The sequence below is a fragment of the Amphiura filiformis genome, chromosome 4, assembly GCF_039555335.1.
Source record: "Amphiura filiformis chromosome 4, Afil_fr2py, whole genome shotgun sequence".
NCBI lineage: Eukaryota > Metazoa > Echinodermata > Ophiuroidea > Amphilepidida > Amphiuridae > Amphiura > Amphiura filiformis.
In genome coordinates this window covers 41485353-41504906 of record NC_092631.1, presented here as the reverse complement: position 1 = coordinate 41504906, position 19554 = coordinate 41485353, and the positions used below count along the sequence as shown (strand labels likewise).

Sequence of the window (19554 nt, the reverse complement as noted above, 5' to 3'; positions counted from 1 at the left end):
TATATACATGTAGAGAGTACTACTTGCAAAAATAAACTAGCTTCCATAGAAGTACATCACTCATTGGCTCTGATTGAAGCATGTGTTCCCTTATCACGAGCATTGCTATAAATGGTCAATCAGAAGCTAACTTCTTTGTTTACCTTTTGTATACGATGAAGAGAGTGCATTTCTTCTCAGGAAGCTGCAAATAACCCTGAAAAGAGAATTATTCTGGTGTGCATTGCCTATCTTTGCCCAATTTTAAATATATTTATGCTCCTATTTCCTTTTCCTGTCACAGTCCGTAAAGACATAATTCCACTATTATGTTTTCTGCTTTAAACAGAAAATGCTGAACACAATTATAATTGATCCAATATGTTATGACTACAAAATCAATGTTTTGATTAGATTTTGATGTTTGTCCAGGTCCTAACTGTGTTTCCACCTTGTTGGTAAACTTTGATAAGAACATATATATTATTTTTTAATGCGCTAATGTGTTTGTGCTTATTTCAATTGATGTTTAAATTTCAATGTTTTGAACAAAGCGACCCAACTTTATCCGTTCAAGATCCTATGACTTGTTAGTGACGTGTCATCTCTTTACTTCATACTAGAGATATGTAGTGATATTAGCATGAACAATTTAAGGCTTGTCAGCTGCAACTTGGACATAAGGTTGAGTAACTGCGTAGCACTTGGACATATATACAATGACAGTACAAGTTTGCATATCATGTAAATCACTGGAAATTATCACCCACTTACCAAAAATAGTTTCTTTTATGCCATAATTCACCTACATGTTTGGCTACTGCATTAAAAAGAAATTGACATGCAAATTTCGTGTTGCGGAATGATGCACTTGGAATTGCCCATTTATTTGTAATGTTTACACACACAATAGCCAAATTCATTCAACCGAAAAGTTGAATTTACAATCAAATTAAAATCCCCATAGAACACCATAGTTAGGCAGCTAAGATAGTGAGCAAGTGAGTTTTCTTTTTTTACTTGATTGATTCGGCTTACAAGATCAGAAAAATTAACTTGATTCTGAATTTTAGTTTGGAATTTTAGCACTTACAATTGAATAAGAATTGCTAGTATAATTATTGTGTGCAATATATCCATAAAACAATAATTAAAAAAAAAAACACATTGTGATTGGCAACACAATTTTTTTCTTCAGATCAAGATACAACATGTGGATTATATTTGGATTGTACATTACAAGTGAATCCAGGATTTGAAAACAAAAATAAACAAACAAGCAAGCACTTAAGTACAGTATGGCGAGAGGCTTAAATCATCAAAACTGTAAATTTTGCTATGGGATATGTGTCCATGGATCTGCAATTATGTAGATGAAATTACAATTTCTTTGCTGAGTGCTTGTAACAAACTATGTAAGACCAAGCTCAGTAAATTAATAAGGGGCTGTGCAATAATTATGAGCCGGGGGGGCAAGCAATTTTGGCGAGCTGAGAGGGGGTGGGGCAAACGATTTTTGGCGGACCGTTCAGAAATTTTACCCCCAGTGGGACCCATAATTATTGCACAGCCCCTAAATTAAGCATCCAGTATTTTGCATGAGCACTGATAAAGCAGCATGTTTCTCTTTCCTGACAGATAAGCATGGGAAAGCTCACCCATCCAGCACTAAAGGAATGGGCCAAGCAGTGTACCGAGTGGGAGAAGAACAAGGGACAGGCTATTGACGGTGCACTGTCTGGAACAGATGGGAGTGTCGGACACCTTATAACATGTGATGCCACAGCACTGGAGAGCCAGGAACTAAAGAAGGTTCTGGGATGTCTGCCTGGATTCAGACTATGTGTTATCGACAAACCCAAGGTAATATAATATAAATATTTGTTATGGATATCCGTAACACAATAAAAGTGTTACTGCCAACCGTAACATTTTTCATAAGAATGGCAAAAACACTCCACAGTCTAAAACGTCCCCATCCTTAAAACAAAATTTATATGAATAAATACTTCAACAAATACCTTTATAACTTACTTATGTTAATTCAATTAAAATATTTTGATTCCTTCATTACTAAATCAGTCCTCAAAGCTGATGGACAATACATGTGAATCAACCCATTTTACTCCCCTATCCAGCTAAATAAAGCGGTGGCCTTGTACATAACATCCAGTTATATCGCTAGTAGTATATCTCTTCACCAGAATCCAACTTATCACTTTAAAGGTGCATACATATGGACTTATTTATCAGAATGGGTCAAAAAAGCAGAGATTGGTAATATGTTACGGTTAGCCATAACAGAGATGTGATTTGTTATGGCTGACGGTAACAAACTCATGTGTTACCGTTACGAGTACTGGGACAGACTGATAAATACCAAAACTTATTTTAAATTTATAACACATCACTGAAAAAATGTGATAGTACCGTACTACTGAAAACAAACCATATTGGACATGTCATACAGATATTCATTATATTGAATGCTCTCTCAATGGCGTAGCTGCACCTTAATTTAAGGAAATGCAACATTATAAATGATGTTTGTTTTTTGTTTTGTTACTTCCCTTTTTGCAGGAATGGACAACCCTGCAGCTGCAAGATGCTGTTGTCTCGGTGACATCTTTGCGTCATCAGACCACAGAGGTTGAGTTTACCTTGGTGGTGGTGTGTTTGGTCAAAGAAACGGCAGATGTGAAGGGAGTAATTGAGAACACAGGGCAATACAACCATATACAGGACTGTTATTTCCACGTGAAGTCTGCCCCAAAGTCTGCTGGTAAGAGTTTTTAATTAAATACCATATCATGCTTGTCATGCTAACGGGCACACATTGAATCACCAGAACACCAACTATTATTTTGTTTCGTATGATTGATCCATGTATTAAAGATGTATGAATACAGTGGCGTAACTAGGGTTGGTAGCGTCTTGGGCAAGAAACAAAATTGGCACCTCTACCACCCCACCCGAGAATGTCTTAGACGCGGGGGTGTGGGAATGGCATTGGTTCAAAAAATTTTAAGCAGTGGCGTAGATTTTTTTTTGACTTCGGGGGATGGGGTTGGAAAAAAGTAAAGTGAATTCAGCACCTTTTGGCGACATAATGCAAAACTTTGCCAGTTTGAAGTTTAACTGTTAAAATATGGTGCAAAATGGAATCAATTCATGCGAAGCATGAAAAAATTGCACTTTTGGGACTAAAATGACCAAATATGAGGTTAATTTGGTCAGAAACCAACATACAGGCATCAACATGGGGGATGATGGTATGGACCACCCCCGGCAAAATATGGGGGGGGGATTTATCCCCCGATCTACGCCTATGTTTTTAAGTGAGGTAGATTTGGCGCCCCCTAGTGGTAGCGTGCGGGGCACGTTTCCCCCATTGCCCCCCTAGTTACGCTGCTGTATGAATATTCTAATTAAAATGGGGCAATTTTATACTGGTAATAGACTGTGTCCTTATAAACCTGCAATATTTTGTTGTTGAATATGCCCGCGAATCCCTAAATATTTGAAGCAACCCTCAAACTAATTTTAGGCATCAAAGGCAATTGATGTTAGTCTTCGATGCTCTATAGTGTTGCCTTGGTGCCCTAAATTTCTCTGTCTGTTTCCAAGCTATTAAAAAGCATGTAATTCCTTTGGTGCCCTTTTCAAATTGCCTTGATTTGGCTGCTTTAACTTGAGTTCTGATTTGAAGGTACACTGATTGTTAAAGCCTTAGGTATCATTTTTGTTAAATGTAATTTTGTTACTTTTTCTAAAAATGAAGAAAACCCTTGTTCCAATGGCAGGTTCTGCCAATCCTATAGGCTTTACAGTGTGGGATAATCCCAGATAGACTGGCTGAACATGGGTCGCTAAACATATTTTGCAAGATCTGAGCTATTTTTGTCACTATCTACCCATTTGGCACTATATAGCAAATCAGAACAAGAAATTAAAGCATTGGTAGAATTGCATTATGTGAAGCATAATATATTTGCTCTGGAATAATACTGTGTCAAATTGAAATTGTGATATGTACTTCAATTTCATAGTGTTTCTATCATCCTAGAATAATAGAACAAAATAGCATAAAATCAGTAGTGTAGAATCAAAGGGCACAGGTGCACTGGGCCACAATCAGTGAACAATATTAGAAGATCCCATATAAAAATGGCCTAAAAACTCCTTTTGCTCCCCCTCCATCATGCCAGATGCCCCACCTGATGACTTGCGCTATGACACTGCTAGCTATCCACAGTGCAATGCACAAAAACACAAATTTTCCACTTCATTTTGAATTTGAACAGCAGGAAATCACCCTGCTTTTACTGCAAATAATTATGAGAAATTTAACTGTTTACTCATATTTAAAATAGAACATGTGTAAACATTACTAATATGCAAAACTATCAGTTTGAAAAAGATTGAACTTAATTTCAAAGGGAAAAAATAAAAGGCTTGAAAGTGCTCGGTGTGCCTATTTCATTTTAAAATTCTAGGAAACTAACATTTTGAATAAAGTGGCCCAAAGCTAAACAAAGACATTTTGGTGACCATTTCAACCAACATTCTGTAAATCAGTAATTCATGCTGTGCTAGAAATTATTTGTGCTTTGCGTGCTTTTCAAATGAAGCCATTCTTGCATATCAAAGGTTGTTGAAAACAAAGTTTTCCCTTTAATAAATGTTAATGAACTGTTAATATAATGCACATTGACATTAATCTACTAAGGTAAAGCAACATCATTATCTTTGGTTTTGATTTCAACTTCAGATTTTCAGGGTAGTATGATTCAAGACTCTGGCTACCTCTTTTGGGTGGTGTTATGGTCATACTGAGATCAAAGCTCATATGAGGGAAACTTGTAAAACAATATATCTTTCATGTATTTAAGACTGTTAGTAAAATTTCATCTCATAACGACCATTGTAAATATAATTTGGTTGTAATTGCATATGTGTATTATAGTGTGTACCTTCATGTATTAGTGGTATCCAAGGTCATATGTGGAGGTCATCTGATATTCTGTTTGTTACCAGTGACATTTAGCTGTTATAATATCTTTCTTAATTTAAATCGTTCTGTGGTGGAGGTGTCCCAATCGATACCATGCATCAAAAAGTGCTATGTTAGTAGTTCATTCACTTCATTGCATTATGTTTTGCACTTGAACAAATGACACTGATTATTTAAACAATTTAACTTTAAAATCTTTTTTGTATTCCACATTTTCTTCTCAATAGGCGAGTTATTGACATCCACTGTTCGCGGGCTTGTGGTTGCGAATAGGCTCACACCAACTGAGTGGAAATGGAAGAGAGCAGGCACATGCAGCAACTTCCTTGATATAAAAATGGACAAGTCTTATAGAGATCTGGACACAAACGAAGTTGTAGATAAGGAGCAGAAGCCATATGATCTGTATGAAGAGATCATACTTACAGTCACCACAAAACAACAGTGGGTCATGGACCTATGCTGTGGGACAGGTAAAATGATAAAACAATGGGTCCTGTCAAGTTCAAAAATGCAATAAGTGTTAACTTCTTAATTATGCATTCTCAAAAATAGTATTTTTTTCACTGAATCCATTTCCAAATTTAGATTCCATTTATGAATCGTTTTCGTTACAAAAATGTAAACTTGTATGTATCTTCCATGATTAAGAAAGATTTTTACTTAAAATGCATTTTTGAGATTTAATCAGAGTTTGTTAATTTTTTTAATTAAAACTAAAAACTAAAACTCTAAACTCTTCAAAATTGACTTTTTAATGATCAAAATGATGTTGCACTTATGTATTATTTTACATTATTATTAGCTACTGGTTGGTATCATCACAATCTTTATATTAGCTTTCAACTTAAAGTCATGCATGGTGTCTCTAACACTAAAATATCTTAAAACACTAAAAGTACTCTTAGTACACTTAAAACAAAAGCAATTAGAGAATAAAGGTATTTTTTTAGCTGCTGGAGTGCATCTGACATCCCATATAACATGGGCGACATCATTATTTTAATTTATAATGATGTCGCGTGTTATATGAGACGATAGATGCACGACAGCACCTAAAAACAACCGGTCAGAATATAATTGTTTTAAACTATGTGACAGGGCATGTAATGATGTTCTGTAGAATGTGTTTCTAATCAATGTAAAACACATCAACTTAACCACTGGTTAAAGTTACATTTTCTGCACTGCTTGACAACAGAGTTACCAGTTGATTTTCCATCGGTAATCAGATTGGCAAACATGACTTAAGTTGTATTGCCCCTTGTCTCTGTTGATGGTATTGCCTCCTTAATCCATCTCTTATATTTATTGACAATACTAGCATTCTCCAAGTCAGTTACATTATTGTTGTCTATTACATGATCTGTTATGGCAGATTTATTATATAAATAGATGTTCACTGTGATAGATGTTATCAACAATTTTTTCTGCCTTTGCTTTGTGATCCTCCAATCGCTTCCCGAACTTGCTGCCCATATGCCGGATATGTGCCAAATCATAGTTTTAATTTTTGCATGGAACATGCGAGATTGTCAGTTGAGTTATGTGCTTGTCGCTGACCACTACTGCCCCACATCATTCCATAAACCATTAAACAACAATTCAGGGACTTTGCTGCTTCAAGAGCGCACACCCTAGACATTCCACAAATAACCTTCGCAACCAGGATCAGCTCCCCGAGTTTCATACGGGTTACAACGAGACAAATTATTAAGTTCCTTGTCCAGGGGAATTTCACGCTAACTCAATTTTTTCCACGAGAGCGTACTAGGCACCGCCGGGGTTCGAACCCACAACCTCTCGCACCATAGTCAAATGCCTTAACGATTGAGCTAATTTAAGAATTTATTAAAGCTATCTTTTTGGAATTTTAAAATTGAAAATAATTTTTCACATGTTTTACATGACTTTTCCAAGTCTGTAATTTGATTGTCACCAAATTTAACCTTTGCCTTTGATAAAGATCCTGCTGGGATCGAAAGCTCAGGCCCCTACAACTTTGAAAATTTAACCTTTGCACAAATGTGACAATATGAAAGCAAATTGTATACTTCTTTGGATAATGAAGGAAAGTAGGAGGAGGTTACATAGTTAAATGAAAATATTCAGTATTTCCAACCTTTGGAAATCTCTTTTAGCTCTGCTTAAAAAAAAAATACATGTATGTGTAGTGCAAATTAAGACACTATGATAAAGTAATGTTCAATCAACGACATTAACATTGGCTGAATTTAATCATGTTCTTACAGGAACAGGTTTATTGGCAGCCCTGCAGAATGGCAGAAATGTGATAGCAGTTGACAACAGCGAGAGCATGGTCTTGCAAGCCAGGGGGAGATATTACATGATGTATCAGCATGGAGCATCATCTTCAGCTGACAAAGGTAACGATGTTGATGGTGATAATGCGGCTACGGATGGTGACACTAGCCAAATGTCAAGTAACAAACAGACTACAGAAGATGACAAAGAGAGTGAAGATGAGGATTAAACGGGTTTATGATATAGATTATCTTCAAACTTCAAATAGTGTCAAATGTTGCCTCCTTTATATGTATCTTGAGAAAACAAGAATTTACAAATGCTTTTCAAAGGGTTTTCAGTCTATTTATCGATGTGCAGTCTTCGGGTCATGGTTAAAATTATAGGCCCAAGGTCATCTCAAAACGTCCAGGGACATAGCATGGTTTTGAGATCACCGTGTAACTATAATTTTAACCATGACCCAAATAAAGCAGTCAATATTTGTTTTATATACCAAATAATGTAGATATCTGTCATGATTGGTTAAAAAGCCTATTTTATTGCTCAAAAGACCATGGTAAAATTTATAAAGAAAGTTTCATGATTTACCAATCGCGTCGCCACAACTGGCAGGCAGCGCATCAATGCTGTGTGTGTAATAGGCACTACGCCATCGCGCCTGCATAGAGTTTGATTGGGATGTAACTGGTCCATAGTCTTGTCTTGTCTTGTCTTGTAGTTGAACTGTCCCACGCCCCAAAGTCAGAGCTAACTGGACAGGATCCTGGAACCTAGGATTGATTGCAGATATCAGAACCGGGGATGGTTCCCCCTTCTCTTTTCGAATAGCTCTGACACTTAACGTTCGTTGCAATGACCGGTCCATAGTTCATTTTGACTTTCTCTCAAATACAGGGCATAGTTTAAACAATGCCCCCACTTTTAACCAATCAGATGACAGAAATGATGTACAGGGTGAGTCAAAAAAAGTGCAATAGAGAAAATAATCCATTTTTATTTAAGAACCGAGTTGAACCTTTTAGGTTTGAAAACGTTTTATAAATAACATATCCATTAGTGATTTTGTATGAAAAAATCAAGGAATTAGCATTTACCGTTTTGTTTGAATGACACATTTTATAGCGATACCCAATTTTAATGTGTCCAAGAGACACCTACAATTTGAATGTCAGCCCACTCTGTGTTATGTAGATTTGGAACAACTGCCAGTTTCTTAACCTCATTGGCATTGAAATAAAATGGAGCACCCAAAGTGTTATTGGTCTTGTTTAAGGAGAAGAAACATTATTTGTTGTTATTTTCATTTTCCCTTTATTTTAAAGATGTTTATTCTCTATCAAAACCATATAAATTTGTAGGCGGGTTTTTCAAATGTCGAAATGAAAAGCGCGCAAATTGGAGTAGAGTGAATTACAAAACATCCAGTAAGTAAGTTGGACATATTGGGATTTGAAAACAGGAGTTGGAGTCGAGTGAGGTATGAAGGACTTAAGTAATGTAAGAAAGTTTGTTTGAGTTTATTTAAGTTAAAGTCAGTTTCAGAGCTGGTACATTTATCGTGCATTGTGTGCTCCCATTCAAAATACATGGTACCTCGTGGACAAATAATGAAATTCGGTATCGCAGCAAAATGACTCATAAATATTAAACGGTAGAAGCGAGTCACTTCATTTTTTCACAGAAGGTGACTATTGAGTGTGAGTGTGGCATTTATAGAAACTTGTAATAATGGGAAAGTTCAACTTTATTCTTACATAAATATCGATTCTTTGCTCAATTGCACTTTTTATTACTCACCCTGTATAACATAAATTATTTGCATGTAGAATATACAGCTACTAAGTTATGAGGCTTGACAGGTCCAAGGTCAATATTTTAGCATGTTATATACGGTAAAAAATTAAAGTTGCTTCAATTTTCGTAAAAATTGATGCAAACTGTTACTCCAATTTTCTTAAAATTGGATGCAAACTGTTCATCAAATTCAAGGGATTCAGGAAAAGAATAGTTTTTACTATTTGCAATGTTCAGTAAGATAGATGATAAATAAATACAAATTCATACATGCTAACTAGACATCACAGATAGTGCAAACTCTTCTGTTTCTGAAACCTCTAAGCTGGCGAAAATTATAGCAACTTTGAATTTTGATCACTTAAGTAGTGGTATTTTTGTTGTGTTATATGTTGTCTTATAAATGTGTTGGCAGATAATTTTGATGACATTTAAGTTGAAATTGTAGTGCGCATCTTTAGTGCATCTGCACACGAGGTCACATTTGCACAATCACATAATACAAAGGAATTTCATCGTATTTCTTTTGTGTTTACACCTACAGGTGTGCTATTTCTTGTTATTTGCAGTGAATATTTTGGCTGTCACACATTTGGCAGGTCTGATATTACTTATGACCATTTGGATTTGGGTCATAAAAAAGCCAATGCAACAAATCTGTCTTTAAGATCACGATTTTCCAAAGTTTTTTTTTTTTATCTTTCATGCCCCAAACGGGGCTTTTATTTCCCTGTGCTCAAAGAGGAAAAAAACATACATATAATACAACAAAGACAAAACCATACATCACATGAAATTGTTTTACATTACATTGATCAAGTAAATATATTGATGAAATACAAAAAGGTATAGTTTACATTATACATTATACATGTTAACATATAATATGTACTATTCGGTACAAAAGGTTTCCAAGACACTCCACTTGTTTATAAAGTTTGACATGTTATTTTTACTCCTAGCAATCTGCTTTTCTAAATTATAATGAAATTTTATCAAGTTCTTAAAGGAGATTATAGAAGGAGTTTGGTTCCTGAATCTGCTGTCATAGATAACTTTTTCATCAAAATAAGACATAAATTAATCAACCTGTCAGACTCTTTAAGACCAACACCAAACAGAATTTTGCTATAATCCAAATTTTCAACATTTTTTTGAAAATTTACCCCATACCATACTTTAAAATCATCCCACATCTTTACAGCATGGTTACAATTCCAAAAAAGATGCCTATAAGTCTCAGGAAAATTTTTACAATGTGTACAAATTTCACTATCCACAATATTCATCTTAAACAATCTACTATTTGTCATCAAACAGTTTAAATTGATTTTATACTGAAACATTCTTGTTCTCACATCGTATGATGACTTTAAAGGCATGAGGTATATGTCCTTCCATTCATCGTCATTGACATCTAATTCATCCCTGAACCTTTTCTGCGATGTTGGGGTTTTTGAATCCTTTGAATCAAAATACGGTAAATAATTTTAGATGTCATGTTCTTCATAGGAGTTTCAACACCATTATTCATTAGAAAAAAGCCTTTTGGATTACACATTTCTCTTTCGAAACCCTGCTTCAAAATTCGTTTCCAAGGAAGAGGAACTGCATCAACCAAACTCCTCCACTGCATAAAAAACTTGCGTGGAATCCCTCTCTCACACCAAATATCAAAAGGGATAATACTTCCATTGGTATAAAATAAATCACTAACTAATTTTAAACCACTGTTAAAGAAATGTTTATAATAACATGGCCTTTTATTAATACTGATGTGCTGATTATTCCAAATACATTGATGAAAGGGATTTACATTATCCGGATTAATAAAGCTAAAGTATGATTTTAGCATGTCTTTATAGAAGATGGGCACTTTTTTCCAACTTTGAATTTGTTTTGGAGTAATATTACAATAGAAAATCAAATTTCCACCAAAAGGAGAGATAAAATCATCAAAAAAGAATCTTCCAACCTGATAGGGAAGTGTTATATTTATTTGCCCACTTGATTTTTTGTGCTCGAAAAATTGATTTAACATCCACCATCTTCAATCCTCCTTCATCAATGTCACCAATAATAGAAGTTTTCTTAATAAAACCTTTACCACCATTCCAAAGGAAATTATAAATGACTTTATCAATCTGATTAATAACATAGTCCGGAATATGAATTACCGATGCTAAAAAAATGACCTTAGACAAAGCAAAAGTTTTTATTAAAAGAATTTTACCAGACAATGTAAGTCTTCTTGACTTCCAAATATTTAGGAGAGTTTTGATCTGCTTAATCTTTAAGGTAAAGTTCATATTCTCAGCAGCACTCTCATCATATGAGAAGTACACACCTAAAGCTTTAATTGGATCTGTTGGCCATTCTATATTAAAAGGCTTTTCATTACAATGTCTTTTGCACCAATCCATAGACCCTGAGATTTATTAACATTTAGCTTTAAACCAGACACTTCAGAAAAAGAAGCCAGAACTTTCAAAACATTTTTTGCAGATTGCTCCCCATCTAAAATACATGTTGTGTCATCAGCATATTGAACCAATTTGAGTTCTATATCATTAACAAAAATACCAGATATAGACGGATTTTCCCGAATAGAACATGATAGCAATTCCAGAGCCAAAATAAATAAGTAAGAACTCAAAGGGTCCCCTTGACGAACACCTCTTTTTACAGAGAAGTATTGCGATGTAAGCCCATTATTTAAAATACAACTACTAATATTTGTGTACAATGTTTTCACATACTTTACAAAATCTGGACCAAAGTTCCTACTTTTTAAGGCTTCAAATAAAAAATTCCACTCAAGTGAATCATAGGCTTTTTCAAAATCTAAAAATAACAATAATCCAGGAGCATTTTTATACATAGTATAATCCATAATATCTTGTATAGTACGAATAGATTCGCTTATATTTCTCCCTTTAACAAAACCGCTTTGGTCGATGTGCACTAACTTAGGTATGACACTTTCCACCCTCATTGCAAGGACTTTAGATGCTATTTTATAATCCACGTTAAGTAAAGATATGGGTCTCCAGTTTTTAATTGACATCTATCTTTACCCTCTTTTTCAATCAATGTAATAACAGCCTGCCTTTGGGAGGATGACATTTCACCTTTATTTAAACCTCTGTTCAAAACATCCACTAGGTATGAACCAATTTTGTTCCAGAACTGAAGATACCACTCACATGATAACCCATCATTACCTGGGCTTTTTTTTTTGACATTTTGTTAAGCACATTAAAACATTCCACCTTTGTAAGCTTCACTTCACATTTAGACTTCTCTACATCGTCTAGGGTGGTTACATTGTTACCATGCAAAAATGCATTATTTCTTGAAACATCAGCGTCAACCTTCGAATCATACAAATCTTTGTAAAAATCACTCTGTTTTTTCAAAATTACATTTGGATTTACAATTTCGGTACCATCATCAAGAATCAATTTCTTACATTGTTTCTTTCTACAGTTCCTCTTTTCTAGGCCCAAAAATATTTATTGCTCTTTTCACCTTTTTCCGCCCATCTAATTCTTGAACGCACAATTACACCATCAATAATTTTGCTATCCAACTCTTCAAGATCATTCTTTACAATTTGGATCTCCTCCAGAATGTTGTCTGAGGGATTATTTGCTAAAGATTGCTCCAACACATTAAGCTTATTATTGAGCTCCTTTACCTTATCTTTCTTATACAGACCGTTCTTCTTAGCATACTTAATTGTTGTATCCCTAACCTTAAATTTGATCCACTCCCATTTTATCTGAGGGTCACTTATAGAAGAATCATCTAACCAAGTAGCTAAATTGTTGTTCATTTCGTTCACATACTCGTCTTCATTAAGATAAGAGTTGTTAAATTTCCAATGTCCTGGACCACGACACGGCTCTTTTTGCAATTGCACATTAATAACAACAGCAGAGTGATCAGTTCTTATCCCTGGTATAATGTCTGCATTTGTAACATATTCCATCAAAGTATTACTTATTAAAAATAATCAAGCCTACACTGAACAAGAGGATTTGTTTGACGCCATGTGAATCTAATTGTATTTGGATTTAAAACTCTCCATATATCAATTAAATCGTAATTATCCATAACATCACATATTTTATCAACAACACTCTCCTTAATTTTTTTTTTTTTTTCTTTCTTATCAAGCTTAGCATTCAAGATACAATTAAAGTCACCACCAATAATTATTTTCTCCTTCTCTTCAAAATTCTTTTCCATAAAGAAATTCTTCAGCTCAGAATAAAAATTTATTTGCATATTCTCAATGTTGGGAGCATATATATTCACCAAGGTAAAATTCAGGTCATCTTTACTAAAATTTACAACCAAAAGTCTCCCATCGTTATCTTTACAAATGTCAATCACATCAACATTACTACCATTACGAAAGATAATTGCGACTCCTTTGCTATTATTTGTACCATGGGAAAAAGGATCTTGCCACCCCATTCATGCTGCCACTGAGTTTCAACTGTCTCTGTACTATGAGTTTCTTGCAACAAAATTAAATCTGCACGAGAATTTCTACACCAATTAAAAATACTCCTACGCTTCTTGAAATTACCAATACCTCTTACATTCAAGGAAATAATTTTTAAATTGTCACCAGCACGATCATTCATTATTTACATAAGGAAATACAATAACAACATATGTAAACATGCACTTAATATGTGGGTGAAGGTAAAGGATTACACCGCGCCGCGCACGTGTCTAGCAGCATGCAGCAGTTTAATAATATGCAGACCTGCGCCTAATTTGAATAATAATACATGAATGAAAAACCCTTTCAATGAAGAAAGAAAACCTTTTACATGCAACATGCAGAGACTTGATTGAATGAAACATGATATATATCCAGCTACAAAAAGGTGTGTCTGCGCACGCGTCATACAACGAGGTTGCAAATAAAATTTGAATAACAAAGCTAGCGACAGGTGCGGGAAATTCGTTGCTTGATACTCATCCATGGAGTGGTGCTCAAGCCTACGCGTCATTCGGCAAGGGTGCATAATAAAAATTTAAATAACAATATAGGTACGGAAACATGATCCCAATTTATACCAATCTAAATAAAAACATCCGCACTCATCATGCTGGTCAGGGTGGGGCTAGGATTCATATAAAATCTGAATAACAAAACGAGCAACAGGTGATGGCACATGATGTGTTTTGGTACCGATAAAAAACTGTGAATGGGGATGGGAAGGGAATGGATACATGTACAATGTATATGCACGGTGTCGGTGATAAGACGATACAAATCAAACATTTTGCATTTCATCATATTATAAACAAGCATTTTAAAATTACAAATACACAAAAACAACAAACATGAGCACAAATAAATTTTTAAATACTGATTTACATACCAACAGAGTCCAATCACTTTCAAACCCGTAAGATGTACAATCGGGTTTGTGATGGCAAAACATAAAAACACGCACCACTGTACAAAGAGGAAAAACATGCAATGTTTTCCTTCTGTTTGAAACCGCCGTAGAGGTATCTTAATAATTCAGTTCCACCTCTCAAGTGAAAAACACAGTGTAAAACAAAATTGCGGAGAGTATATCCACTGACGAAATACAAAAACAAGCGAAAAAACAGTGCGTTTTCCTGGCTATAAATCCAATGTTTCAATAATTCAAAAAGTTAAAAAACTCACGTATATTCCGCAACAAATATATTACTTTCCTTCCACAGTCTTGAAAGATGTAAATAGATCCAGGTTTACGTGCACGAAAACTCTCCGTGTGTAATCCAAAGTTGTTAATCTCTATTCGAAACATTCAAAAAAAGTTACGGAGATGAGTATTTTTCCAAAAGACAATCGAAACAGCGAGTAGCGCGTACACTGCGTATTCCCGATAATAAATCCAAAAGTGTCAGCAGAAAAAAAGTCCAATTTGAAACTCCGTATATTCCATGACAAAACTCTTGTTTTCCATCCACAGTCTTTGCACAAAAACAAATTCTCTCTCCATTATATGCATTCCAAAAACGTGTATCTACTCCAGAGCCGCGGTATCCATTTCGCCTATGGCCATGTTGCTTGCGGTTAAACGCTTCAGACTACCATCATCGTTTTTTACCAACAAACATGCTGGCACTGACCAAGGAATCAAAGCAAACTTGTTTTCCTTTCTCAACTTATTTCTCAGCACTATCAGTTTCTTTCTATCATTTCTTATTCTCTGTGTGACATCGTCTGATATGAAGATGCTTTTTCCCTTGAAATTGTTCTTCTTCAAACTCTTTGGGGCGCCTTGTAATACTCGCTCTCTATCTATGTACTTTAGGAATTTGACATGGATTGGTCGTGGGTTTTCTCTCCGTACGGCTTGTGCTTGTGCTAACTTCCCCATTGGGCTACGGTGTGCCCTTTCCACCTCGATCTTATTTGCATCTTCTATTTTCATATGTTTTTCAAGGAAGCTCGATATGAAGGCCCGGCAATCAGATGAATCTTCACTGTTTTCTGGGATTCCCCAGATCACAACATTATTTCGGCGAGATCTGTTGGCCAAGTCGTCCAGCTGGCGCTCTAAATTCTCTATGTCTTTCTTCTCTGCACAAGTCCCTTGCTGCGTTTTAATTTCTTCCAAAGATACTTCTACATTCTCTGCACTAGCTTCTAACTGTGTGACTCTAGTCTCTAGCACTTTATGTTCTATTTCTACCTTTTCCAGGCGAGTGAGAACTGTATTTATTAATGAAGTCATATCGTTCAACTTTTGCATTAGTTGTCCATTACTCGGCTCGTCGGCGCCATTTTGCACTCCACGTGTAGATCTATCAAATAGCTCATCTTCACTCGTCGACAATTCAGGTTCAGCTCCCTTTTCCCGCTGAGATTTTTTGTCACCCTTGTTTGGCTTTTTTTTTTTACCGCTCATTTTATTCAGCAACTCTTTCTTTATCACGTAGAAACAGTTTGGTGGAGCAATATAATTAAAAGAAATTAAATTTGGCGGTTTTTGCCAGGAGCTTTAGCAAAGCACGTCTAACCCGTACAGTGACATGCGCAATGACGATTTTCCAAAAAAAGTACTACGATTTTCCAAAGTAATAACATGGTACTTAACGTATAGGTCTGTGAACACTTGGAAATCATGGTTATTATCAATATTTACAAATCATGGTTTAGTAGACAATTGTGACATCTGTCCAATATTCATATAAGTCGTGAACTCAGCTCTAAAGATCAAACTACTTTTTTTTTGTACTTTCTGACAATTGAGCTAAGTTGTCAGTTTGTCTTGAGCAGTACCATAATTGGGAAAGTTTAACAAACTGCAAAGTGAGTCATATAAGACCACCACAGAATGATCTGTAATGAGTTACAAAAGGAGAGGGTTCTCCCTGGTTGAAAGTATACGGGGGTGTGCCACGGTTTTGGTGGAGACTATTTGGGCAAAAGTGCCCCTAAAAGTGCTCAATTAGGTCAAATTTGAGTGCTTTTTGGGTGTTTTTTTATGTGAAAAATTGGCATACTGGTGGGTGGCAAAAATAGCAAAAAGTAGGTATATAGAAAGTCTGCGTGGCACATCCCTGTAATTTTTTTTTTCGAAGAACACCCCTGGGACACATGGTTAGTACATGTGAGAAATTATGAGTGGTTATCACCATCAGTAACAGTAGTGCTTGATAAATAGGGTGCATTTTAGCACCCATTCTAGGTGTATTTGACTGTTTTCCTTTAGCATTTGAAAACTATGAGGTGAAGAGATACTGCACTTTTGTATACCAAAAGTTACTTTGCATGCACTCAAAACTTTTTTTATCAGAAAATTGCCAGATAGATTGAAAAAACTTTTTCTTAACTTTCATAATGAAAGATTTACATTGTATGCACTGTACAATTCAATGCATACTATAGGGTCCACAACTTATAAGTTCCCCCCTAATACTAATAAGTCCAAAAATAGTTTATAAGCCATAAAAAGGTATGTATAATAGCCCTATTTGTTTTACATATGTGGACCAATTTATACCATCACACGTCATTGGGTTCAGTCACAATGGTTCATTGTGTAAGAAAAGAGGCCGTTTTAAAAGTTGCACCCGAGTCCATAGCAGTTTGGTTTTCTTTAACAAACACATGAATAGACCTGGCCTACTGTATTGTTTGAGAGCTGATTCCTATGGACTCAGATGCAACTTTTAACACTGTTTAAAACGGTCTTTTTTTTACATAATGAACCATTGTGACTGAACGCAATGACGTGTGACGCTATAATTTGGCCCATAGATGCAAAACAAATAAGCCTACCAATACTTTTTTACATGTTTGCATTTCATCAAATATTTTTTGTTTTATTTAAAAAAATATATTTAGGTGGAACGTAAGTTGTGGACCATATATGAGAGTCACAATTTGTATGCTTTTTAAGGGCTCTGGTATGAAGGTTTCAACAGTATTTTTGTTGAGAGCACATCAGACATATTGATTTGTATTCTGAATACAAGGGATGTCCTTCTGATATCAAATAATTTTGATTTCTTAAAATTAGAATTTGATATTTTTGATATTTTTGATGTTTAACAGAAGTCCTTGAAGTAAGCTTTCTAAATCTAATGATATGTACTTAAAGTACAATCAGTTGAAAATTTTGACCTTTCGTATTGAAGATTTTTTTGGGGGGATCCATATCTTCAATATGAAAGGTCAAAATTTATAATTTGATCATCGGCTTTCCATCCCTTGATGTACATATCATCAGATTATTTAAGTTTAGTATGATGACTGTTAAATATCAAAATGTCAATTTTTAATCATTTGCCATAAAATATGAGAAGGACATTCTTTGTATTCACAATGCAGTTCGATAGGTCTGATGTGCTCTCATGTCCCACGAAAATGCTGTCCAAACTTTCATGATACCCCATAGCCCTTAAATGTTAGAAGTTATCAAAAATACTAATAATACACTTGAAGGGTGATACAGATTAACTTGATTAGGGGTACATATATTTAACAAACTTCCTTATACTGAAACTTTGAAATCACAAATAATATTCTTGAATGAACATACATAGATCTGCTTATTTGAGAGCAAAATACAGTAAGCCAAAGAATTAAGGTACCAGTTATGTTCACCCCTGTATATCCTAAACAAAAACAGATATGCCAATAGCTGCATCTTTAAACTCAAATTTAAGACCTCGTTCGTTGAAATTGTTCAAGAAATAAAGACACGACGATCCAAAAACCCAAGGAAGATGACAAAGTATAAATTGCAGTTTGTTCAATTGCATGCCCAATTGATTTGTACACAAAGCGTTCTCGAACAAGAGAACTAGCGCCATGCTTCCATTGATTAGCACATTAAAACTAGCATCGTGCTTTCATTGATTAGAACACAAAAGTCCAATTTATGATTTAATTTCTTCATTAGGTTTCAGATCACTGTTTCTTTAGTTCTCAACCAATTTCAACAAATTAGAGCTTAAGAGTACAGGTATTGGATGCTTGTTTTAAGTTTGACATATTTGTCTTTATTTATGATATGCAGAGGTGAACACAACTGGTACCTTAATTTTTTGGTCGCTTACTGTATATTAAATGCTGAAAAGACACCTGCATAACAGTCTGTCCATGTTGAGGTATAGATCCAGACTGAAGGGAGTGGTAGAGAGGAAGATGGAATTTTGGGGTATCCCTATATAGTGGGCCTACACTCTTGTAGGCCTACCTCTTTGAGGTATGGGTTACAGTTGCTTATGAAGATTTTCAATATGGGGGAGGGGCTGACAAAATAAACATTTGTTGACAACCCAATGATGACAATTTTAAAATATGTCAAAAACATTTTTCCTGGTTTATGATGAAAGTTGTCTCATTTCACCTGGAATTACTGGGGTAACTAAAGGGTACTAGCCTGAGCCCCACACTAAAATTATTGAGGGGCTGAGTTCCCCTTCCCCCCATTCCTAGGCGTATGTGTTACATATGCATTTTACAGTAGAGCTTTCCCTGCCGACAGTTCCTTATGGCTGTCAGATGGTGGAGCTCTGTCCAATTCTCTTCAAGAAACCTGTTTTTCAAATAACTCTACCTCATACTTCCAATTTCAATTTGCGCAGTCCATAATAATAATGCTGAATATGGTAACTGACAATAAGTTGTGATATTATGCACCTATAATACCATGATACCAATAACATAATTCTATATTAGTTCCAATGACATGCCTATATCCAGAAATAATTGAGCTACAGCACCATTGGTGCTCTTGTTAATTTTTGACTCCTGTATCATGGTTATACCTCCTCCTTTTTAGCCCATACTTTTGACTTAGAGACATAGGAGCTTATTCTGTTAAAATTATCTAAAAGATATATACCATAAAGGTACGCCTAATAGCGCTATGGGCTCTCTTGACTTAAGTGGAATTTTAGGCACAACCTAAAAGTGCCCTCTATGTAAAATTCCCAGCAAATAAGGGCACTGAACCTTA

The 19554-nt window shown here is 35.2% G+C and overlaps 1 protein-coding gene across 1 annotated transcript; it reads left to right on the top strand.

The window, feature by feature from the left end:
- Positions 1-1865: 1865 nt before the first annotated feature.
- On the top strand, positions 1866-9117 carry LOC140150199 (uncharacterized). The gene is made up of 4 exons (XM_072172204.1): positions 1866-1904; positions 2560-2761; positions 5221-5466; positions 7246-9117. The coding sequence occupies exons 1-4, from the start codon at positions 1866-1868 to the stop codon at positions 7485-7487; spliced, it is 729 nt and encodes a 242-aa protein (XP_072028305.1). The 3' UTR covers positions 7488-9117.
- The last annotated feature ends 10437 nt before the right edge of the window (positions 9118-19554 follow it).

Excerpts from the sequence above, each read along its gene's own strand:
- LOC140150199 (XM_072172204.1), top strand. The coding sequence starts at position 1,866 with ATGGATATCCGTAACACAATAAAAGTGTTACTGCCAACC. Across the intron at positions 2,762-5,220 it reads GTCTGCCCCAAAGTCTGCTG|GCGAGTTATTGACATCCACT; the intron begins GTAAGAGTTTTT and ends TCTTCTCAATAG. Across the intron at positions 5,467-7,245 it reads GGACCTATGCTGTGGGACAG|GAACAGGTTTATTGGCAGCC; the intron begins GTAAAATGATAA and ends ATGTTCTTACAG.